Source organism: Streptopelia decaocto, assembly GCF_964273445.1.
Source record: "Streptopelia decaocto genome assembly, chromosome: 15".
In the NCBI taxonomy this organism is placed as follows: Eukaryota; Metazoa; Chordata; class Aves; order Columbiformes; family Columbidae; genus Streptopelia; species Streptopelia decaocto.
The window spans coordinates 1,418,736-1,440,376 of NC_138670.1; the positions used below are offsets into that span (position 1 = coordinate 1,418,736).

Here is a 21,641-nt window from a genome sequence, read left to right on the forward strand (position 1 = left end):
TTCCCTGCCCTCCAGGCTGGGTTGGCCCCTCACGTCATAAGCAATAAAGGAAGATGGACGTTTTTATCTTGTTGAAGCATCGGTAAAGGTCCGTTTCCCCTCCGTGGCTGTGGGTGGTGGCAGGACAAGGCAGACAGAACCTGTTATGGCAGCCCCTGCTCTGTGCTCACGAGATTTACACAGAAATTCATCCCCTGGCGCCTTCCTGAGACCTGTTCCAGCAGGAACAACGCAGCGTAACTCTTGATACCAGTCAGAGCCATTGAATGGAGAGGACTCACATTCCTACATAAGCAGAATATGAAATGCAGAGAAACTCCTGGAACAGACCATCCTGCACAGCAGAAAAATCCATCTGGTAAATTGGATACATTTAATCACACCAGGTTTGTTTTGCCTTTGTTTTTTTTCTTAAAGGCCCATATATTTTGACTCCTTCGGCTTCATGACACAAGCTCTGTCAACATCTTTGATTGAAAGCGTCAAGGTGACCGTGTGCATCATGTCACAAGCAGAGTCTCTGTCCTTGTGCCACCAGGACAACGCTCCATCAGGAGCGGAGACCAGCCCGGCACGCTGAGCGGGCTGCAAGGACCATTTGTCACCTCCAGCCATCCAGGTCTGCCGTCTCCTGCCCTAAATACCACACGAACCAGCTCATCTCCTGCTGACCCTTGTGCAGGAAGGTAACCAGCATCATCCTGCAACACAGAGTATATACATAGGTACTGCCAGCTGGACTAAAACTGCCCACAGGTTTTATTTTTCATAAAGGTGAATCCTTATTCCACCTTAACATGTCAACTCTTCCTGCATTGCTTGGGAAAGGAAGGATGCTGCTGTGCCCAAATGGCAGCGAGCACAGGAGAGCTATAAAGAAATCAGTAAATAAGTGTTATGCCCTCTTTAACACAGGGAACGAGACAATTTGACCTTTCCAGACGCCGGCAGCTTCTCCAGCTCCAGCCCTGCCTTGCAGGAAACGTTCTGGGTACACCTGGCCTGCAGAGCGCAAAGGCAGCACAGGGAGCTTCCAAACAGCTCTAAGCAGCTTAGACACTGAGACCTGTCTATCTGCAAACACAAACTACATATGTTCAGGTTTTTTCTCCTTCTTTTTTTTCTACATGCCACAGCCACCAGCTTAGACATCATCCTTTATTTTTTCCATAGCAAGGCAGCAGTTGTGCTGCTGTGCAATTAACCCAGTTGAGCGGACAGCTGTCCCGCAGGAAAACCCCAGCAGCAGAGCAGAGGTAGGACACAGCCCCCTCCTCAAAGGGATGTGACTTTCAAAGCATAATTAGGCCAATTTCAGTGATCAAGCTATTAAACCGAGTTAATCTTGTTCCTTGGTAAAATAACCAAAGAAATCAAAACATAAACCCCTGAGTTAATGCAAATTTAAGCTTTTGCGTTGATTGCCCATCACACATTTATTTCATTGCTTAATCTAGCAGCACCAAAATTAACATCCTTCTAGCAACGGTACAAATAATAATCCCCGGTGCCTTTCAGCGAGCGATAGCGTCTCTGCTGCAGGGCTGCTGTCCTGCAGGGCTGCGCAGAGGCTCCGCGCAGCCGGCAGAGCCCGTCCTGCCCCAGAGACCTGTCTGTGTCGGCAGGAGAACGGCAAAGGGCAGCGGGGAGGAGGCGGCGTGGGCTGAAGGTCACAGCGCAGGGAGCACAGCGTGTCCCGCACCCCGGGCTTGGCCACCGAGCCTCCGCGCCTCTCAGCAGTTACTCACAGCAGTGCTTTACATTATGCATTATTGTCTAGCCTTTTTTCCTGGGTAAAGCCTCAGGTTAAAAACTTTTAAAATAATAATTATTATTATTTTTGATCTTTTGGGAAGTGCTCGCAACCGCTGGAGCGCTGCTGGGGAGGCAGTGATGCTGTCAGCTGGCTCCCCGCCAGCACGCATCAGGCCATAATGGTTAATGAACCCCTTTGTAGCCTTTGTTTTGCTCCCTTTTCTGTATTTAATTTCACCCTTTATAAGGCTCTTGGGAAAAGCAATGGGTTTGCATGCGAGTGTCCTGCGAGTTTTCAGCAAGAAATCTGGTTTGTGTGAGCAGGGCTGCAGCCGAGAGCCTGTGTTTAATGAGGTTATGTCAGAGCTGGCTGTGTGGGAAGAGCAAGGGGTTGCCAAGAGCCTTTCCCTTCTTTTCCTCTCCTTTTTTTCCCATAAATGTCTTTTTCCATCTTTCTGCTCTCCTTTCTGCTTTGGCAACAAGCTGGTAGGGTGGCTGGGTGGGTGGCCAAGCAAGCAGGGAAACTGAGGCACACGGGGCTCCCCAAGGATCCCCAGATACAAGCGCTTCTGCTCCTGACAGAATGAAACTCTGAGGTGGGAAAGTCAATTAGATTTTGCCATCGGGGGCTGTGTTGTCTGATTCCCCAGAGACATGGGGACATCACAGCTGGACAAACACCAGCCTGGCCCAACAAGGAGAAGAACTGACCTGCTCCAAGAGTAAAGTTACTCCACGGCAGTCAACACCAGGCATCAGAGCCCCTTCCTCTGCCTCTGTTCTTGGACAACCCACATAGGGCTGGATTCACCCAGCTGTACTGACCTCAGTCATCCCGACGCTTAATTTTGATCTGTTTCTTTTCTTGCTTTAACATAAAGACCTCACTTGGCTTTGGACAACTTATCCATCAGGATGAGCTTTCAAAGTAATAAAATAAGACATCCCAAGTCCATCTTGTAGACAAGGGAAGAAGTCTTGCAGACAGGACTTGTCACAAGTAAGGACAGCATTGTTATGTACATATTCTGTGAATTAATGCCTTTTAGCTAAGCTACCAAGACTTGACTCTTTTCCAGCCCGTAGGCTCATGGTTTTACTAAGTAGCAAGTATTGACTTTTAAAAAGGCCAAGATAATTTTATGACCATGAATAATATTTCAAGCTATACAAAGTCAGATAATGGCATGATGGGGGAAGAAATCAAACCAGTTCATATATATATCTCAGGCCTTAACTACTGACTGACAGCCAGGAATGAATGTTTCCTTTGAGAAGCAGCATTTCATACACTGTGGCAGTGGCAGGAGCCACGAGCACATTTGCCCTTTATAGGCTGGGATCAGAGAAAGAGAACCAAGACCTGGGCTCCCACCAGCGCATCGGGACCCTATCCAGCCTGACCCAGCGTCCTTCACCGTCAGGATGACCCTTCTCTTGACTGCTGGGCTGACACGTTTACCTCCCCAAACCATCCCAATACAGAGCAAAAGCCACCGTCATGGAGCATATGCCAGAGCTGCAGAGGAAAGAGGGGAGAAAACACAATGTGAAAACACACAGGAGACAGTTTCTCTGTGGCCAACATGGAGAAAAAAAAGCAGCAAGTTAATAGAATGGAGAGGCTAAAAAATCAAACAGTAGCCAAAATGATATGAGATGAATTGAGCTTGCCGGATGGGCGGGAAGGAGCAGCGCAGCCCGTGGGGATGGAGCCGGGTGCTCGTCCCCACGCAGCCCTGCAGAGGGGCAGCGAAAAGCCAAGTCCTTGCTAGGACGGCAGAAGTGAAGAGATTGTATTTTTCTCTCAGTTCCATGGGTATAAACCGCCTTGCTCTGGAGGGGCAGCAGAGTGCAGTCTGGCACTTCCACCGCGGCAAAATCTCGTCTCATTTTGCTCCCAGTTTGCCAGTTCCTGGGCTGGCGGGTTCGGGGAGGAAGGGGGAAATCTCAGCTCCTCTGGGGCTGGAGCAAGACTCTGGGGGCCCAAAGGAGCCAGGATCTCTCCCCGACATCCGATCACCCAGGTGAGGAGTTCCAAGAAATCACCTTCCTCCTCCGTTACCCATCACCCGGTGAGACCCAGCGTCAACCACGGCCACGGTTGGTACCGGGGGGGAGCACAGACATGTCAGAAAAGGCATCGGATGGATGGATAGAGAGGGAGGAGCAGGAGGAAATACATTCAGATCGCTCTGACACAATTTAATCTGACTAAAAGCCGCAGCCGCCGAGGCAGCAGAGGCAGGTGCCCACAGTAACCCAGCCCACCGGGGCCCGTTGTAATGGACGTTTTGTTCGCTCTGTGTTTGAGTGTATTGTATTCCGTTGTGTTGTACTACAAAGAGCATTTCCAACAACAAACCCACCAACACACCGTCAACCAAAACTATTAGGGGAAAGTAAGCAAGCTCTTTGGACAAGAAAGCTTTAGCTCAACAACTATAAGCAGAGTAAATTCAAGATATACTTGACCTGGACAGGAAGAAAAACCCCTTCAGTGTGTTGCTCCTGCCCCTTTTGCTGCTGGGGGCTCTGCTGTCTGCCCCAACGCCAGGGACACCCGGACCACGGACAAAAAGCCAAGAATCCCCTGATACTTGGGCAGACAAAACAGGGCAGAATAAGAGGCACAGGGTAAACAAGGAGCCCAGGGACAGGGGTTTCCCTGCAGCTCAAGTGCATGTGTTTTAGGGTTACAGCAAGGATCCTTTTGAAACGGATCTTGTAAGGAGAGGTTAAAGAAGCTTAAATTATTCTCTCTGAACACAGAGGCCCAAAGGTGACACCTTTCATGTTGCTGAAGGTGCCGGAAGCGCCGCCCCGCGCAGGGTCTGGCTGCTGCGGGGGCTTCAAGGGAAAACACTACGTTTGCAGGAGATTATATTCATGTGCACACTCGGCACGGTGTGGGCTCCAGCTGCGGCTAGTGGTGAAAACCACTTTTTTTAATTAAAGAGCTGGTTGAAGAAGCCATTATTCAAGCTCATTTTGTGGCTTTTTTGACGGGGAGTCTGTAGGACACCCCTGGGAAAACCAAAGCAGCATCCTGAGATGCTGCCATTCCCCATCCCCACGGTTAGAGGGACTGAGAAGGCCTAACGTGACCAGCCACTCCCTGGGGCTCTCTACCCAAGCAAGATCATTAATCAGATTTAAGATTTTGCTTTTCTGCCTTGTCATATAATGTCCCACTCTCCAAGCCCAGAAATTAGGGGGAGGCAGGACCACTGTCCCCAAGGGACCAGCCAGGTGGCTCTGGGGCATATTTAGCAAGAGCAGGAGGCAAACCTGGCCTGGGAGAGGCTTCAGAGGCTGATGCTCAGCCTAATAAGGTAATTGAGATGCTGAAGCAGCTACATAAAGAACATATAGTTATCCATCATTTTAATTATGCATATAATGGCTTTATCTTTTCGTTGCCTTATTTCATTATTGAAAAGTCTTTGTTTCACATATGCATTTTAATTCTCAAGTCCAGCCACCAACAAAACTACTTATAAACAATTTAATACACAACGAAGCACCAATTCCTCCAAAAGCAGCAATCATGGAACAAGGGTGGTGGAAACTCTCCCAGCCCTGGCACTTCCATGCGGTACCAGAGCGCCCAGAAGGCAGCAACATGCGGCTCCTCCAACAGACACAAGCTCATTTAGAAACTGCAGCTTAGGAGCTTGTGCGAGAAGAGCATCTCCTGGTGATCATCAATATACAAGAGAGGCCTTGGGCACGCACCAAGGCAGAGGAGCCTGCCAGTGCATTTGCAACACCAGCTTAAGAGCTGCACAGAGAGAAAGAAACATAGAGCTGCATGGTCCTGTCTGCCCTGGAGACCCATAGCCAGCCACGCAGATTGGGCTGGGCAAGAACATTCCCATACCAATGTCTTTTGGCACTGCAACACCACATCTGGGATGGAGAAGAGTCATTACTGCACATGGAGCTGCACAGAGCAAAGAAGAAGTTCTTGAGCGCTGATTGCAGCTGCCGAGCGTCAGCATCCCTGCAAAATAACCCAGGAGAGCCCAGGCAAGACCCTCATCTCCCAGCTGTCCCAGGAGAAAATGCTGCTAGTTCTAGTCCACAATCAGCATTTGCTTCATAAATGGATTTATCTAATGATGTTTGTCAGCTTTTCTAATTACACAAGATATGCAGCTTCATTTTTCATGCCTTTTTCCTTCCTTGCCTCCCTTTTTCCTTCCAATAAAGTGAAATTAAAGACAAATCCACCCAGGTAAACTCTACCTCAATGAAACCAAGAATAATTTCAGCAAAGGCATCCACACAGCCAAACCTTTACCTTACATTTCTTCAATGCATCTATTCCCCAGTGAAGCTGCATTAAAAATGCATAGATTAAAACAATAGATACCTGGAAATGGAAGCATATTCATTTGTTCTTTCTCTCTCTCAGTCCTGCTACAGTGAGCACTTGCTGTTAAGGCCCCAAGAGGTCAATGGGAAATAAGCAGGTGCTTAAGTTCGTGGCATGTGAATAAATTAATCGTTATTGAAGAGAATTCACATGTGCATCCTTTACAGATTGCTGAGTCAGTGCTTTTAAGCTTTCAAATTGGATCAACCTGATTGCCATCACAGAGTCCCCTTTTGCTTCCCCATGACGGAGGCAAGACCTCCTTAACCTGATGAATTTTGCATTACTGGGGGGAAGGGGAGGGACGCAGGGAGCCTCCCCGAGCCCCATGGGCACGTGTCACATCTGCAGCTCCAGTAAGTGGGAGATGCAGGAGTACATGGCTACAAGGCATCGCTGCAGACTGGATTAACTCCCATTTTTGAAGCTGAGGTCAGCAGGTGCAGTTGGCATGTGTCACCCTCTCCTCCCCACACTGTCACCCAGCACGAGAACACCGTGACGCTCCCGAGAGCAAACAGCCTTTGCAAAGGGGCTTTATCTTTGCTGTCAGGAAACCCCGAAGGGTCAGAAGGCAGCAGGGGAAATTTGTGCTGTCAAAATCAAAGCTGCGGTAATTAACCAGGAGTTTTCTCTGTCCCAAGGGCGCGGGCGAGCGGAGTCGGTCGGCAGAGCATCCCTGAGCGGGGACACGAGGTTGTGTCCTATGAGCAGGTGTCCCTGCTCCTGCGGGAGGGAAAACCCGTCCCATTCCACGGCACGTTGCACCCACGTACGGGTGTATCCCGAGCACCCTCGTCCTGCTGCTCCAAGTTCATCCTCACCCTGCAACTCAAAATTTATCCTTTGTTCAAAACTAACAAAATCTTCCAGAAAGAAGGAAAGAAAAAAGATAGGCAGCTTCTAAAGCACTTGCAGTCTGATGTGCAAAAGCCAACTACCCAAAGCAGAGGCGAATGGACAGAAAAGGCTCCGGGTGCCGGGAAGGCAGCGCTGGCCTTTCCCAGGGCCCCGCGCCCGGATCGATGCTGCTCGGCGGCTGCCATCCGCTCTCCTGCTCCTGTTTGTTCCACTGATGGGCTGCCAAGGTGCCAAAGTCAAATCATTTGAATTTCTCACTGAGTGAAAGACATTCCAGGTTCAAAATTACACCTTGACCCAGCTGGATCATTTTGCAGCAATTATCACCAATTTCCATGGTGGGAGATTGTAAGAGTTCAGAGGAGAAGAAAAAATATTGCTTGTCCTTCCTTCACCTTGCATACAAATGAAAAAACACATGTGATCTTCTTGCTCTTGACATAACCATGCTTTAAAGAGCTTCACAAACATCTATTTCCTCATTTGAGCTCACACAGAAGACATATTATCTCTCTTAAATATGCTTTCTCCTTGGCAGTGAGCAGCCTATCCGCTATCTTTAACATTTTAAGAAGCCGCCAAGTGGTTATTTTCAAAACTGATGTTAGGAGGTGGATATAATCTATTTTAAACCTCGGTAAAATTGGCCAGTTTCACGAGGTTTTAACGTATGGCTGAATTAATCAAGTCACACAGTTATGAAATGTGAAACGCAGCTCCCTCAGCTCTCCACCCACACGGGGGCGATTTGGAAAAAGCCCAACCACCTCACGGCACCGCGAGAGGGAAATAACAATAACGGGAGTGGTTTCCAGCAGACACCGACGTCCCGAGCGGTGACGCTCTCCCTACGGAGCAGCTCTGTCTCGCAAGGCTCCCACCTCGACTCGCCGTTTTGGCATCGCCACGCTCCGCTCCTTGGGCGGCCGAGCCCAGGGACTCGGGAGTGATGCCTTTGGGAGAGATGCCTTTGGGAATGATGCTTTTGGGAGCGATGCTTTCAGGAGCGATGCATTCAGGAGCGATGCATTCAGGAGCGATGCCATCGGGCTCTGCACCCACCCAGTGCTGCCTCTTCTGCAGCAGGGCCAGGTCCAGCCCTCCAGATGCTTCGGCTGCCCCCTGCACCCCCCACCAGGAGAGGAGCCCCCGTGCTGGCTGGAAGCAGCTTCACCCTTTCAAGGGGAAATAAATCCAGCGAAAGATATTTCCTCCAACATTAAAATTCCAGGCTCCTCTGTCTTACTTGATCTCATTTGTGAGGTCTTGCTATTCAGTCGCTTGGAGACTTTTGTTTATTGCTTTATTTTTCTTTTGGTTTAAATGGTTGAAGTTAGTATTTTAGCTGAGAATGAGACCAAAAATATCGATTCCTAGGCAAAACTGCCTGGAGCTGTCTGCTGTTTCCATGTTTTGCTAAATAAATGTCCGATGCAAAGTGCAGCGCAGGGACCAGCGGACACAGCATCACACACCAAACGCTCCTTCCAGTGCAGGTCCCTGGCTCAGGCTGGGGGACACCAGCAGAGCAAAGCCGTGTCGTGCTGCCGTTAGGGAGGGAGGTGCTCGCTGGATTTGGATTTTTGCATCTGTGCAATATTCTTCAGCTGCCACCCTCCATCAGGCTCCACGTACAGGCAGATGGGCAGCGGCACACCAGCCCAGGAGTGCCCAGAAAGCTGCAGTCTGATCACAAACATACTTGGGACGAGAAGACAAATGGCTCTGGGGAAAATACAATGACCTCCCCGGCAGTGTCAGGAAACATTTATCAAATGGCAGAAGTCATTAGCTGTCTCACCGCTCACCTATCGGGAACGTCACATTGCTGGTGATGGCTGGTTAATGCAGACCTGGCGGGGCTTTTGCTGCCAGAGCTGCGGTCGGATCCCCACTTGGGGTGGAAAAGCTGGGTTTGCCCAGCTTGGCCACTTGTTCGGGTGCCCCAGCTCCCCCCCTGCCTTGCTGATGGGCACAGCACACAGAGCCAGCCAAGCGGGAAGGGTGTCCCAGGGGTCATGCCACATCGTGGCAGTTTTCGGTCCTCCCCATCCTGCGCAGAGCTGTCCCCGCGGGCAGGACGATGCCGGGGAAGCCCCGCAGGAGCGTCTCAGCCTGCATGGTGTGAGCGCCGCAGCCGCCGCACGGTCCCTCCTCCCCGCGGCCGCCCGGCGCAGGGCTGGCAGGGCACCAGCGAAATTAAGCAGGCGATTTCTAAAGCCAAGAGAAAAGCAGCCATCTGGGCCCTAACAGACAGGTCGTTTAATGAACAAAGGGAATTTTCTAGAGAAGCCAGAGAAATGTAACAGTCTGAATAAAAGAAGCGGTAACCCCTCCGGTCCATGCAGAGAGAAGCTTTCAGGGAGTGTTGAATACTGGGGTAACGCACCGTCCTGTCTAATTAAAGGATGAAGCAGGAGATGGGCTGAAGTGGTGGGAAGCAGGAAGGAGCCTGGATCAAGAGCAGGGTGGGCTGGAGGTGAAGTTCAAGGTTTTTTGTGCCATGAAGAGCTGGGGCAACCACCCATGATGGTGGGAGCAGAGCCACCCCGGCAGCCCCCTCTGCCTGGTCACCTCACTCTGCACCTTTGAGGATGGGATCTACACAGCTGTGTGCGCTAGGAGACTTTGTATGCCCTCACCTTAACTCACTGTATTCCCCTGGAGAAGGTAAGATTACCGCTGGTGTGACAGACACAAAACCCGGGTGACTTTCCCAGGTCACAGCTCCAAAGCTCAGGGTACAAACCTGACACCCTTGCTCTCACAGGAAAACCACCGTGACTCATAATTCAGTTTTTGAGTACTTTCTCACCCCATCATCTCGCACTCTGCCACATTTCACAGCCTGGTCCTGCGGCCCCTTCTCCTGGGGCTGGGGGACACGTCTCTTTTGAAGCTCTTCCAGGTTGTTATTGAACTCCTATGTTAGTGCAGCTTGTTTCCCATCAGCTGAGGGCAGAGTGCCGGGGACATCATTTATTTTCCATGTTTATTTATGTCAGGAGAGCCCTTAAAGGATTTGTTTGCAGCTGCTGCGGTCGCTGCTCTTGCCGAGGTTTCCTCCCAGCCCACCACGCGCCAGCAAGTCAGGCCCGAGGAGACCAGAGCCCACCAGCTTCCTTCAGCTGTTTTGATGCCGTGGAAACAAATAATTTCCTTTGTGTTTCTTAATAAGGAGCAGAATCTCCATTTTTTTTCTGGCTGATAGGCCCTTATGCCCCTTGAAGGTAAGGCGGGATGGGAACTGGCGGCAATCCTTCAGTCAAACAGTCCCCAAAAAAGGGCCAGTTCTGGTCACCAACTTTTCAAATGTCTTGAGCACGTCCCGTCTGGACTCTGATGACATGATCGCAGCAGAAAGTGCTGTTGTTCCCGTGGGACCCACCAGGAACGAGCTCCTCCTCCAGGACGATGTGGATGGAGACCTGTGAGCCCTTGAAAAATGGAGGTTTGGGGATTATCTCAACCGAGCAGCTCCCTCTGCCCCTCGCACCCTTGCGGAGGAGCCAGCTGGGTGTATACTTTACTCCACCTGCCACTGCCGTAACTAGTATTATTTCTCCAGGCTCAGTCATGGCTGCAGGGGTCACTTTTATTTGCTATAAACGATAGAAGTGTGATTTGGACTGAAGGTGACCTCCGCTGCTCCCGCGCTGGTCCGAGCCGCACGTCGCCCCGCTCCCAGCTGCTCCCCAGCAGCTCCCAGCTCTTTGCAGCATCCCCAGCCCGTGTCCTGGGGACCTGGCTGGAAATTAGTTTTCTCTTTAGGGTTCAAGGCTACCCCGGCAGAAGAGAACGTGCCGTATCAATCTCCTCCGTTGTCCTTGCAACCCTCTGGGCAAAGCAGCATTTGTTATTTTTTGACAGATCCCTGTGGATGCCGCTCAGGCATCCTACCCGTCTGCACAGCAGAGCTGGCAATTTTGCCAGAACTCTGCTTTAAAGGGTTTTGCAACGTTAATTAAATTTCTGCAGTTGTATCTCTTGGCTCTGAAGGAGATCCGAGCCTCTGAGCGCGTGAGGAACGGCTCGGCTCCTCATCCCTGCTCAAACCTGGCTCTGAACAAGCCTGGCTCCCAACACCGAATTCCCTGGACGCAGCATCAGAAACGCAATATTGTCCCTCACCAAAAGGAAATTAATTCAGGACTGTCAGGGCTCAGATACAGTCTGGGTCTAGATAACCTGCAAGCTGAGAGATGATCCCAGAGCCACAAGAAAAACAGATGTCCTTGCCCGGAGATTTCCTCTAAACAGAAAACCGAAAATGAGTATCTGTGGCTGCCCAGCCAGGCACGATGCCGGAGGGACAGCGAGTCACCCCGAGGACTCCGATGAATTGGACACAAAGCTCCTGCAATCCTGCTCCCTTTCGCCTCTGATGATGCACAGCCTGGGGCTGGCACCGATGGCCCTGGACTGGCACCGGTAGCCCTGGACTGGCACCAATGGTCCTGGGCTGGCACCAATGTCCCTGGGCTGGCACTGATGTCCCCTGCCACCACGGCTGGGCTTTTGTAGCCGCTGCTTTCCAGGAAAGCAGGGAAGGAAGAGGAGCCACCACGTGCTTGGGAAATGCAGGAGGAGACAGATTGGGTTTAACAGTTACCCTTTAGAAACTTAAAACAGGAGCTGTTTGTTTCAGGAAGAGGCTATTAATAACCGAGAAAGGAGGCAGACATGGGGAAGCCAAGGAGAACTTTAACTCTGGGAAGCTGTAGCAGGGTTAGATTCACAGCCCGAGCCATTCCTGTGGCCGAGGTGGGAGACGGACACACGGCTCACGGGGATCCCGTATGGCTGGGAAACCAGAACAGAGAACAGAAAACAGCCCGGCGGTGCCAGGCTGGCGTTTCCTCCACAGCACAGCGTGATTTCTGCCGGCTGTTACAAAGGGACCTGGACGGAAGGCGTCAGCCGCATCACAAGACACCTGGCACCAGCAGGTTTGCTCTGGGGCAGCTAGTTATTAATCATCACCCGCTGCGGCCAGAGCAGCCCGAGCGCAACAGGGGGACGGTGCTGGGCTGCCAAGAGCCAGCACGCGGGCACTGCGGTCCCACGGGCACGGTCACGCTCTAACTTGTCAAGAGGCAGCCCAAGCGGGATGAAACCTTCCCGAGGAGAACGGCGGAGCCGCAGACGGGCAGCAGCGGGTCTGTGCCTGTGCTGCGGCCACGGGAAATACTCGGTGCACTCAGTACCGCCACGTGCTATTTCATTAAGAAAGTCAAAGTTTGTGCAGCTGTTGATAATAGTATTTGCTGTGAGGTAAATGGCAATTATAGCAAAATAAGAGCAAGGAGGCGCAGAAGGCGTTTTGCAAACTGTATCCATGTAGAGCACGGGCCACTGTGGTTGTGCGGTGATTTGGTGACCGATGCCGGGAGCCCCTGCCTCCCAGGCTAAGTGAGCAAATACCATTTCTCTCACCCTCTACTAATAACAGCAACAAAACGGCAGCTGGGCAGCAGCATGGAGGGCTGGGCACGGGGCGAACACGGGAGGAGTGCCCAGCACCCACGGGTGGGTGTCCAACCTCCGCACCCAGCTCAGCACCAAGCGATTTTCTCGGATATTTTCCCAGTTTCCACAAGAGGGCACCGGCACGACACCGACGGGGACACGGTGGTGTCCCCAGGCAGCCCGGTCCCCTCCCGCCAGCCCCACGGCAGCAGGAGCTGGGGCACCACGGCGGCTCAGGGACCCATCTCCAGGGGGTTTTGACTGCAGGAGAAGAGTGGTTGATGTTCATCTCCCAGGAGAGCTCCCTGCAAAGGCTGTGAGATGTCGGTTCTGGAGTGCTGGCTCACTGAAGCATCTGCTATTGCAGAAAGGAACCCCTTTTGCTCAAAAAGGTGATTTTCAGGAATAGCTCTCTTAACACCAAGGGGCTACATGGAGGGGAATGGTCTTTTTCTGGTGGGTGTGCGTGGGCACCCACCATCACCCATCTCCTCCGCTCTCCGCATCCCCATGTGCAGCCCACGCAGGGAGCATGAACCCTCAGGAGCTGCTCCTCTGGGGAAACAGCTTCGTTCGCAGGGTCCTGTTGGGCTGCCAGCAAACCCAGACGCAGGGAAAGACCCAAAAGCCCCCAGGAGCAGAAGCACGGATGAGAAGAGCTGGCGTAGCGCAGCAGGTGGGCTTTGCAGAGCAGACCAGGGGGCACACACCTACCCAACCTGGTGTCCCAAAGGCAGGAGCCACCCCGGAGCATCACCTGGGGGAGCTGCATCCCAGAGCTGCAGCCAGGGCAGGCCCAGCTCCCACGGACGCCCAGTCCCCCACCCAGCAGAGCCCGGAGCATCGCAGCTGATCTCCTCCAGATTATCTTGATCTTGCTGGACACTGAGTGCCTACCAAAGCACGAGGTGTATTAGAAATGCTAAAACAGCAACAGATTGTCTGACAGGGCTGTCAATCTGTCATGAAATATGACATGCATCCAGCCCAGGAGGAAGAACTGGATTGCTGTACACTTTAGTGCCGGCTGAGGCCATGCAAGATTATTCCTCATTTCGGAGTCTCATTGATCAGAGCTGAAGGATCCATTTCTACAGCATAAACAGAATGTGGCAAAAGTCCCAAATCACCTACCTCTCTTAGCTGCGCCTTTATATAAACACGTTGCCATTTCACAGGCTCGTCTATGAGGGATTTCCCTTTTGTGAACCCAATTTTCTCTTGCTTTTGATCAAAAACATATCTCTGACATGAAGGATGCAAAGGTAGAGACAGCATGGCTTGGTACAGAGCAACGGGGAATTTGCCAAGTAGCAACAAAATGGGGGGCAAAGAAGAAAATAAAAGTCAATTTCATGCAGAGAATTTATCAAAGGAGCAAAGATGTCTGAGCAGCATCGCTGACCACCCTTCTGTTGATGTGCCTGAGGGGCAGCGAACACGAAGAAGGAACAGCGATGACAAAATAAACACAAGTAACAAGGTGGGAACAAGCCCGTGGGCTGGTGGCAGCTCCCCGTGGTCCCCACCATGTGTCTTGGCAAAGGCGCAGCCGCAGCCGAGCACCAGCGAGGACACCACTAATACTGAGTGGCTGCAGTATCTCCGGAGGAGATCCCACATGGTCAGCTCAAGAAAAACAAGAGACACTCTGTTGTTTCTCTCTTGCTCAGTGATAAATGAGACCTGACACCCTTTCCCAAAGGCTGAATTCATCACCTCCAGAGCTTACAGGTAATGAGATCTGGAGTCGTGGTGGCATTGTCTCTAGCAGTCATGGTATCTTTTTGCTCCTTGTGCTCTCCTTGGGATCCATAACCAGACTTCCCAGGGGCTACAATAGGACAAAAGGAACATTTGCTTGTGTTGCACTCTTCAGCCAAGCGGACCTCCAAGTTTTTGGTGCTGATGGGCCTTTGAGAGGCCCTGCCCGGGGTCTGTGAGAGCCCCGCAGAGCTGCCCCCCAGCTCCAGGACTCACAGCTCTGGCTTCGAGGGAAACACAAAACCCCATCTCCTGAGACGGATTTCAGCCACAATGTCAGCAGTGGTGTTTCTGCATGTGACAACATCTCACCAAGAAAAACGAGTCTTCATCAAGGGTTGACTGATACGTAGACAGCCAAAGCCAGAGAACAAGCAGTAAAGCCTATAACTTGCAGTGTTTTGGAGAGTCTACAGCTGCCAATCAAGCGCATGCTTCATCAGATGAGCGTTTCCAGGCTTTCCTCTCAAAAGTGATCCCATGGGAACCCCTTCCTCACACACCGGTCTTTTCTGTCCTTTTATCCCACTCAGGTCCCCTCCAGGGTTCAGCTGCTCCCTTGGTCCAAACACTGCTCTCAGACCTGCTTCCTCAACCTCCAAAAAGACAGTGACATCCCCAAAGTCTGGTGACAGCCCATGAGCTTTCCTTTTGACATCCTGGTAGTCTGGCATCTCCAGCAAGGGGCATTTGATGGGATGTGGAAGAATCCAGAGTTGGGTGGTTTGGGACAGGGGCCCTTGATGGGATTAAAGATCTCCACCACGGTGTAGGACAGGCAGCCTCTGCAAATGAAGACCTGTGGGTGAAGCAGTCCAGATCTCCTATCTCCCACTTGGATTTTGGATGAGGGGACCTTCTGTCCTGCATCCTTACAGATGTGTGCAGCGGGCCATGTAGGACACACAGACGGCAGAGCCAATCCAGGATGAAACGGCAGCACCCGCGCTGTCGGGTGAACTTCAGCAGCCGGGAGCTGAGCCACGGGAGGTGCCACTTGGGGTCTGTTAAATGACAAGACAATATAATCCAAACATGTCCATCACCTTCAAGCAAGGACCCTGTGACACGGGTAAAATTGCTTTTGTTCACCCAAAAGATCAATATTGTCAGGATGAAATAATATGTCAGCCCGTGTGAAGAACTGCACCTGACCACTGCCAGTCAACAGGCAGAGACTCCCTCTCGAGAAAACAGGGAAGAAAATGCTGAATACGCTGCCGCTTTCCAAAGCACTGTATTCGGATTGTCTCGCCAGGAGCTGTAGATCATCTCCAGATTTCTTGGAAGAACGATTTTCTGTGCACACGGTTTATTCTGATGCAGGAAACTCCCCAGATTTAATCGGGTTCTTTTCTATTAAACCATCACGGCTGATCAAACCGCCAGAGCCCCAGCTGAAGACCATGCTCCTCGCTGAACGTCGGCATTTACTCCACGTCAGTCAGGGCAGGACTTTCCCCCGAACAAACCTGCTGTCCAAGGCAGATTCTCATTATGCTCATCTAAAACTCTCTGGCCCTTCAGCAGCTCCTTCCCCTCGCCCCCGCGCGTCTGCTTTGTTTTGCACCGGATTTCACTTTGCATATGTGGTTTGGTGTGGGTTTGTTGTTTTGTTTGAGAGGGTTTTTTTTTTTTCCAATATAACATCAAATCTCTTAATTCTCTGACCCAGAAATCAGAGACAATCCTCATAAAAATCTGGGACAAAGAAGACACACGCAGCTGCACGCGTGCAGAGCTCCCAAAACTCCCAAATCTACCCATTTAAAGTGGTTTTGATTAAAGAAAGCATTTTGAGAAGTGTTGCTGTCAGATCTTGGGTTATTTTGAAAGCAAATCCTTGGCTTTCAAGCGCAGCTTTCCTCTGAACGTGACACTTTAAAGAGTGGCGACGTGGTGGCCCAGGTTTACCGTCAGCCGGTGATCTGCACCCGAGGTGCGAGGGCTTTTCCGTCCCACATTGTCACCTCCGCGAGGTCAGCGAGGAGCCAGGACCCACGCAGGGTCCACGTCGGCTCCACCGCGCAGCCTGACCTTTCCCGCAGCCACGCAGCCCACCCGGCAGCGCCTTCACCAGTGAGTACATAATGAGAAATTAGTGCGTGGCCCCGGCGATGAGTCAGAGCGAGCGGCCGCTGGCACTAATGAACCGGCAGGGACAAAGCAGCGTGTCAGAGACATCCAAGGCCCTGGTTTCGTGACGATGTCACCCATGTCACCCCCGTGTCCCCAGCAGGACCAACACGCGTGGTTCCACCAGTGAGTCACCCAGACCCCAAACCAGGAGAGCCCCATCTGATGCCAGGGGGTGGGAACGGACCGTGTTTCACATTACCTCTTTGCAAGTTTAGTTTAATGAGGGAGAATAATGAACTATCGTAGCTTGTCAGGCGGGCACACGCAAGCAGCGGCCTCCCTTGCGAGAGCCCCATGGGTTTTTAGGGACAACAGAAGAGTGCAGAGGGGCAGCCCCACTGCACGCTGCCCGGGACGGGGGGTCCAGCCAGGGTCCTGCCAGCCACCAGCTGCTTCTACCCCCCAACAGCACCCAAGGATGAAGAACGAGGCCAAGGTGGGATCCCACCCACTCTACCCGCAGCACCAACCATGGGGATGTCCCCAGCGCCAGCGGGACTTCACCCACCTGCCCTGCGCCCTTCCTGGAGCCTGATTCTCATTAAAGCGGGTAATTTACCTTCACTGTCCTGGGTAATTCACCCGGCCGGGCACACAAGAGCAGCCAAGCTCGGGAGGAAATTGCATTACTGTATCTGGGGTGCTCAAATCTGAAGGAGAAGCAGCGGTTCAAACCAGCCAGGGCTTTCATACCAGATTAAATGCTTCCACAGGAGCCTGTCTATTTGAAAGCTTCCAGCCAGCCTTTTGTCAAGTAATTTAGTTTGCATTGTACTTTGGCTTTAGGAAGTACCTTAAAATGTAACCAGCAGCACTTTTGTTTTTCTTTTTAACATGGTAGCTTAATTTTCTTGAAGGGAATTCATGGACGTGGGACAGCCACTCCACATGGAAAGGACTGCAGTGCTTTAATGGCAGCAGGGCCAAGCACAGCTCCTCTCTCCAACACCACTGGCCTGAATGCATTATTTCTCAGGGAACCTATTGAGCATTTTGGCATTTTAGAAGGCTGAATGAAGCTCCAACTGGGATTATCAATTTTTAATTTCCCCATTAGCAGAAACAGAAGGTTATGAGTCTGGTAGTTTCCACTGTGAGGGAACAGCCTATTTCCATACAAGAATTTCAGTTTAAGAGGGTTAATTATGGCAGGCTTTGAACCAGTTGGTAAGCCATGGCTCAGGGACACTGTGTCTGGCCCCAAGTGCTTAAATGCAGCAATTTAGGAGAGTTCCTGGCTGATCCCAGGACAGGCAGGAGCACGACTGGACTGACACACGTGCTGCACATCTGGCAGCAGTGGGATGCTCCTGCCCTTCCGCAGACGGGGAGATCACCCCAGAACCAGCAGGAAGGAGCTGTTTTCTGGGCATGGGCTGGATTCTGCTTTCAAATGAAGCACCTGGGAGATGCGTAGGAACTGCTGCTCCTCCTGCCCCTCCGCTCCCCGAGGTGGGACACAGAGGAACCTCTGTCTGCCCCCAGCCCACCCCACGGCTCGCAGGGCTCTGCGCAGCCCCGGCTCTCCCCACAAGCACATCCTTATCATTCAAATGAGGAGCTGCCACAAAAGCGAGGGCCCTGCCCTGAACAAAGAGCCGCTTGGGATGGCGGAGGGGGACGCGGGTCTGTGGTCTCCACTGATGAATGCAAATGCCTCCATCCCCCTGGAGCAACTTCTCTGGGAACCACACAGAGGGGCTTTGTGAGCGGGAGGCTGAGGGAGCCGTCGCTCCTACGCAAGCCCCCAGGAATGCCCAGCGAGCCCCAGCTGGAGAAACGCCTGGGGCACACACGGACCTTCCCCGTCACCCCTGACCACGCGGTCAGGAAAAAGCAGCTCACACTAGTACTTTTTGCACCCACGCTCTTGCAACCACACTGAAACATCCCCAGCACTCCTGAATCCCTGGGCCACTGATGCCAGAGCCCATGTTCATGAGGGATGATGGCGGTGATGCCACCACCACCTCCCATCCCACGACTCCAGCTCGGGGCCAAGCTTGCTCAGTGTTGGACCATGTTGGTCCATCCCCAAGCCGCAGCTTTTGCCGCTGCCCAGTGTCCCGTGGCACAGGTGCCGCACGGCGGCAGTAACGCAGCCCGGCCTCTTTAACATCCAGCTCCTTTACAACCCAGCGGGTCTCCAGATCAAACTCCAGTGCACAAACTCCACCGAGCCAGCTCTTCTCAAAAATAAAACCTGAAGGTAGACCTGTCTTCAGACCGGCTTCAAAGCCCCGTCAAGTGAGAGCTCTTATTACTTGGTTACTGCTAACACATATAAAGTTTTTGCTGCCCGCACCCCGGAGACACTCAAGCCCAACAGCCATAAAAAGATGCAATTTGTGAACACCGGGCACTGCGGTGAGCAGGGGTTGGGGGGTTTACTGTAGAGGCAGCAGTGCGGATGCAAAGTAGTAAATCTCAACAGCAACGTACTAAAATTCAAGGGAAACACTCAAGTCAAGCTCTGTTCCATCTGCTATTTTATGCTCTCTTTGTTAGAGCAGCTAATGGAGAACAATAAAAACATTAATAATCAAGCTAGATTTATAAACTGGGCAGGATATTCCACTAGTAATGAAATCTGGAGAATCATTCAATATTATATTGCTTTGGGCAGCACTCTAACAAGAACCACCTTTGAATTATAGCCCTCTTTCCTTTTGCTGAACTTTAATTTGGCCCAGCATCACTGTTTCATTTAAAACAAGCGGCCGGCAGGACTGGAGTGGAGGACGCGGCTCGGAGGCGCAGTCCTGTGGCACCGAGCGCCTCTCGGCTGCAAGGGGGGGCTGTTGGGGTTGTAAAAGCTCTGTTGACATTGTGCTCTATTTACTGCAGAGAATTGCTGGATATAATTTTCGAAGGTTAGTGGAGCTCTCTATTGCCATGGTTTCACGCTTCCTAGTTTTCAAATATTTGATTGAAATGCATCACAGACCTTTAATTTCTTAGTTGCTTCATTAAGTGGATGTCAAATAATTCTTCTTAGAGCTCTCACTTCCCACACAGTGGTATTTTCCTGACAAACACCTCTGAAAATACCTGGCATTTTCTGCTCCCTGCTGCTCATTAGAGGGCATAAACACAAACCTGCTTTACAATCAACCCCTTCCTAGTCCCACCAGCTCCATCTCCAGCCAGAGATGTATTTGCCCCAGCAAACCCACCCACCGGAGGGGAGAAATCACCCAGACACCATCTGACATCATCCACTCTACCCTCCCCAGACTAAATAGGGTTTGGTTTTAACACAGGACTCTGTATTCCCCTTCTCCTGCAGTTCAGTTCTGCGCAGTTATTCCCATCCCCAGCACCCTTTGCTTCACGAGGCTGCCACAGCTCTTCAGCGTGGTTTTAAGCTACCGCTCACATCCAGTCCAGGACAAAAAAATGGTCCCTTAATGCCTGGAAGCCGTCAGTGAAAACTAATAAGCCCACTCGAGTATTAACATTTAACCTGTAAAAGCTGAATGCAGCATGTACGGTAGCAAGGGTAAAAGCAGGTCAAAGTTTGAGTCAGATTGATTGGGGCAGAATACACCAATTTGTGTGCTGTTTGCATGAAATATTAATTCCAGTTTTAACATTTGGTTATAGAGGGAAGCAAATGCACCGTAATAATGCAGATGTGCCGTATTTCCCCCACATTTTCTATTCTGCTAGGAAGCAATGGGGAACGATATGCTTTGTCCTTCCGAGCAGGTGTTAGAGCCGGAGCCCGCGCCGGAGCCTGGGCGGCAGCGTCCTGGCGCACGGCTCCGCCTGAGCCCGCTCGTTAGATAACCCGTCGTGCTGCTAATCCTCCCTCGCGCCTTCGCACGGCGCACAGGCAGCGTTTTAAATTCCATGAATTTCAGGGAATCTCTCTAAACCGGCCAGTCCAGCCCCAGGACTGCTCTGCCATGCACAGCCACAGCCAGCTTCCCCACACCCAGGTTTGAGGCAGTCGTGGCATTTCTCCTCTCTGTGCTACGGCTGCTATCAGCGACAAGAAACTTTTCCTCCTCCAGGAGAAAAGCCCCCATCTCTCCCCTCTCGGAGAGGATGGAGTGGAGCTGTATGGACCAGCTGGCACTGTGACCTGGCGGGAACATGACCCTCCCTGCCTGCTAAAACCTGTCACCTCCCTGCAAACCGCACAGGTACCTGTGAGCAGAGCAGGACCACAGGGATGCCCTCGCCGTGCAGACCGCAGTGGGGTCACCCCTCCACCTAACACCAGTCCCCAGCGCATCCCCGAGCGTGTCCCGCTCCCTGGGGATGGTTCCGACACCAAACATGTCATTTTATCCTGCTTGCTGGCAGGAGTTTGTGTGGCTCCACCGCAGGCGGGGAGCCCTTGAGAGAGGCCAGCCCTTTCTCAGCGCCTGAGAAATCACCATCCGTGTGTGAACGCTGGTGGGGCCATCACCCCACGGGTGCTGGGCTGGGGGAAAGTTGCGCTGCCACAGCGGGGTGCAGGGGGACACAGCGTAGTGGGTGCGGGGGGGACACCATGCAGCGGGTGCAAGGGTTGTGTGCGATGGTTGCAAGGGGATGCAAGGGTGCAAGGGAGGGGGGAGGCAGTGGCTTCAAAAGGGCTTTGTGCAGTGGGTAGGTGGCGGGAGATGGACCCTCCGCTCAGCGCGGGGGAGCAGCAGGTGTAATGAGAAGCACCACGTAGAGAGGGAGGGGGACACCGGGTGTAAAGGGGCACCGAGCAGCCGGGCGCTCCGGGGGCATCTCCAGCCGCCGGAGCTCGGCCAGCGCCGCGGGGACCGCCGGTGCCCGGAGGCTGGGGGTGCGGAGAGGCGGGGGCCGGGGGGGGTGGGAGCGGAGAGGAGCGGGGGGTCGCGGATAACTCACAACTCCCCGGGTGATGTCGTCCGCCGCGGGGGTCGGCGCCGCGGGCGCTTCTTGCCACGCCAGCCACAGGGCAACCACGAGGAGCATCTCCCGGCGGCGGGCGCGGTGCCGGGCGGCGGGGCTCAGCATCCCCCCGCGCCCCGCGCCGCCCGCCCCGGCAGGGCCCGGCCCCGGCCCCGCGCTGGGCTCCGCCGGGCCGCCGGGCTCCGCGCCGCATCCGCGCTCCCGCCCCGGGCTGCGGGCGCCGCCGGGGACGGAGGGGCTCCGCTCCGCCGCGGAGGTTCCGCTCGGTTCCGCGCTGCTCCGCCGCGGAGGCTCCGCGCCGCTCCGTGCGGCTCCGCTCCGCGCTGCTCCGCCGGGGAGGCTCCGCCGCCGGGACGGCTGCGGGGCGGCGGTTGCGCGGTCACATCGCCTCGCT

General features: G+C 52.8%; 1 protein-coding gene across 1 annotated transcript in view; it reads right to left on the reverse strand.

Moving 5' to 3' along the window:
• MMP17 (matrix metallopeptidase 17) overlaps positions 1 to 21,352 on the reverse strand; it is a gene marked incomplete at its 5' end in the record, with an annotated part of 50,562 nt that extends 29,210 nt beyond the window's left edge. The window contains one exon of the mRNA XM_082066235.1: positions 21,224 to 21,352. Coding sequence (XP_081922361.1) covers positions 21,224 to 21,352 — 129 coding nt within the window. The remainder of the gene's footprint in view (positions 1 to 21,223) is intronic.
• Positions 21,353 to 21,641: the final 289 nt, after the last annotated feature.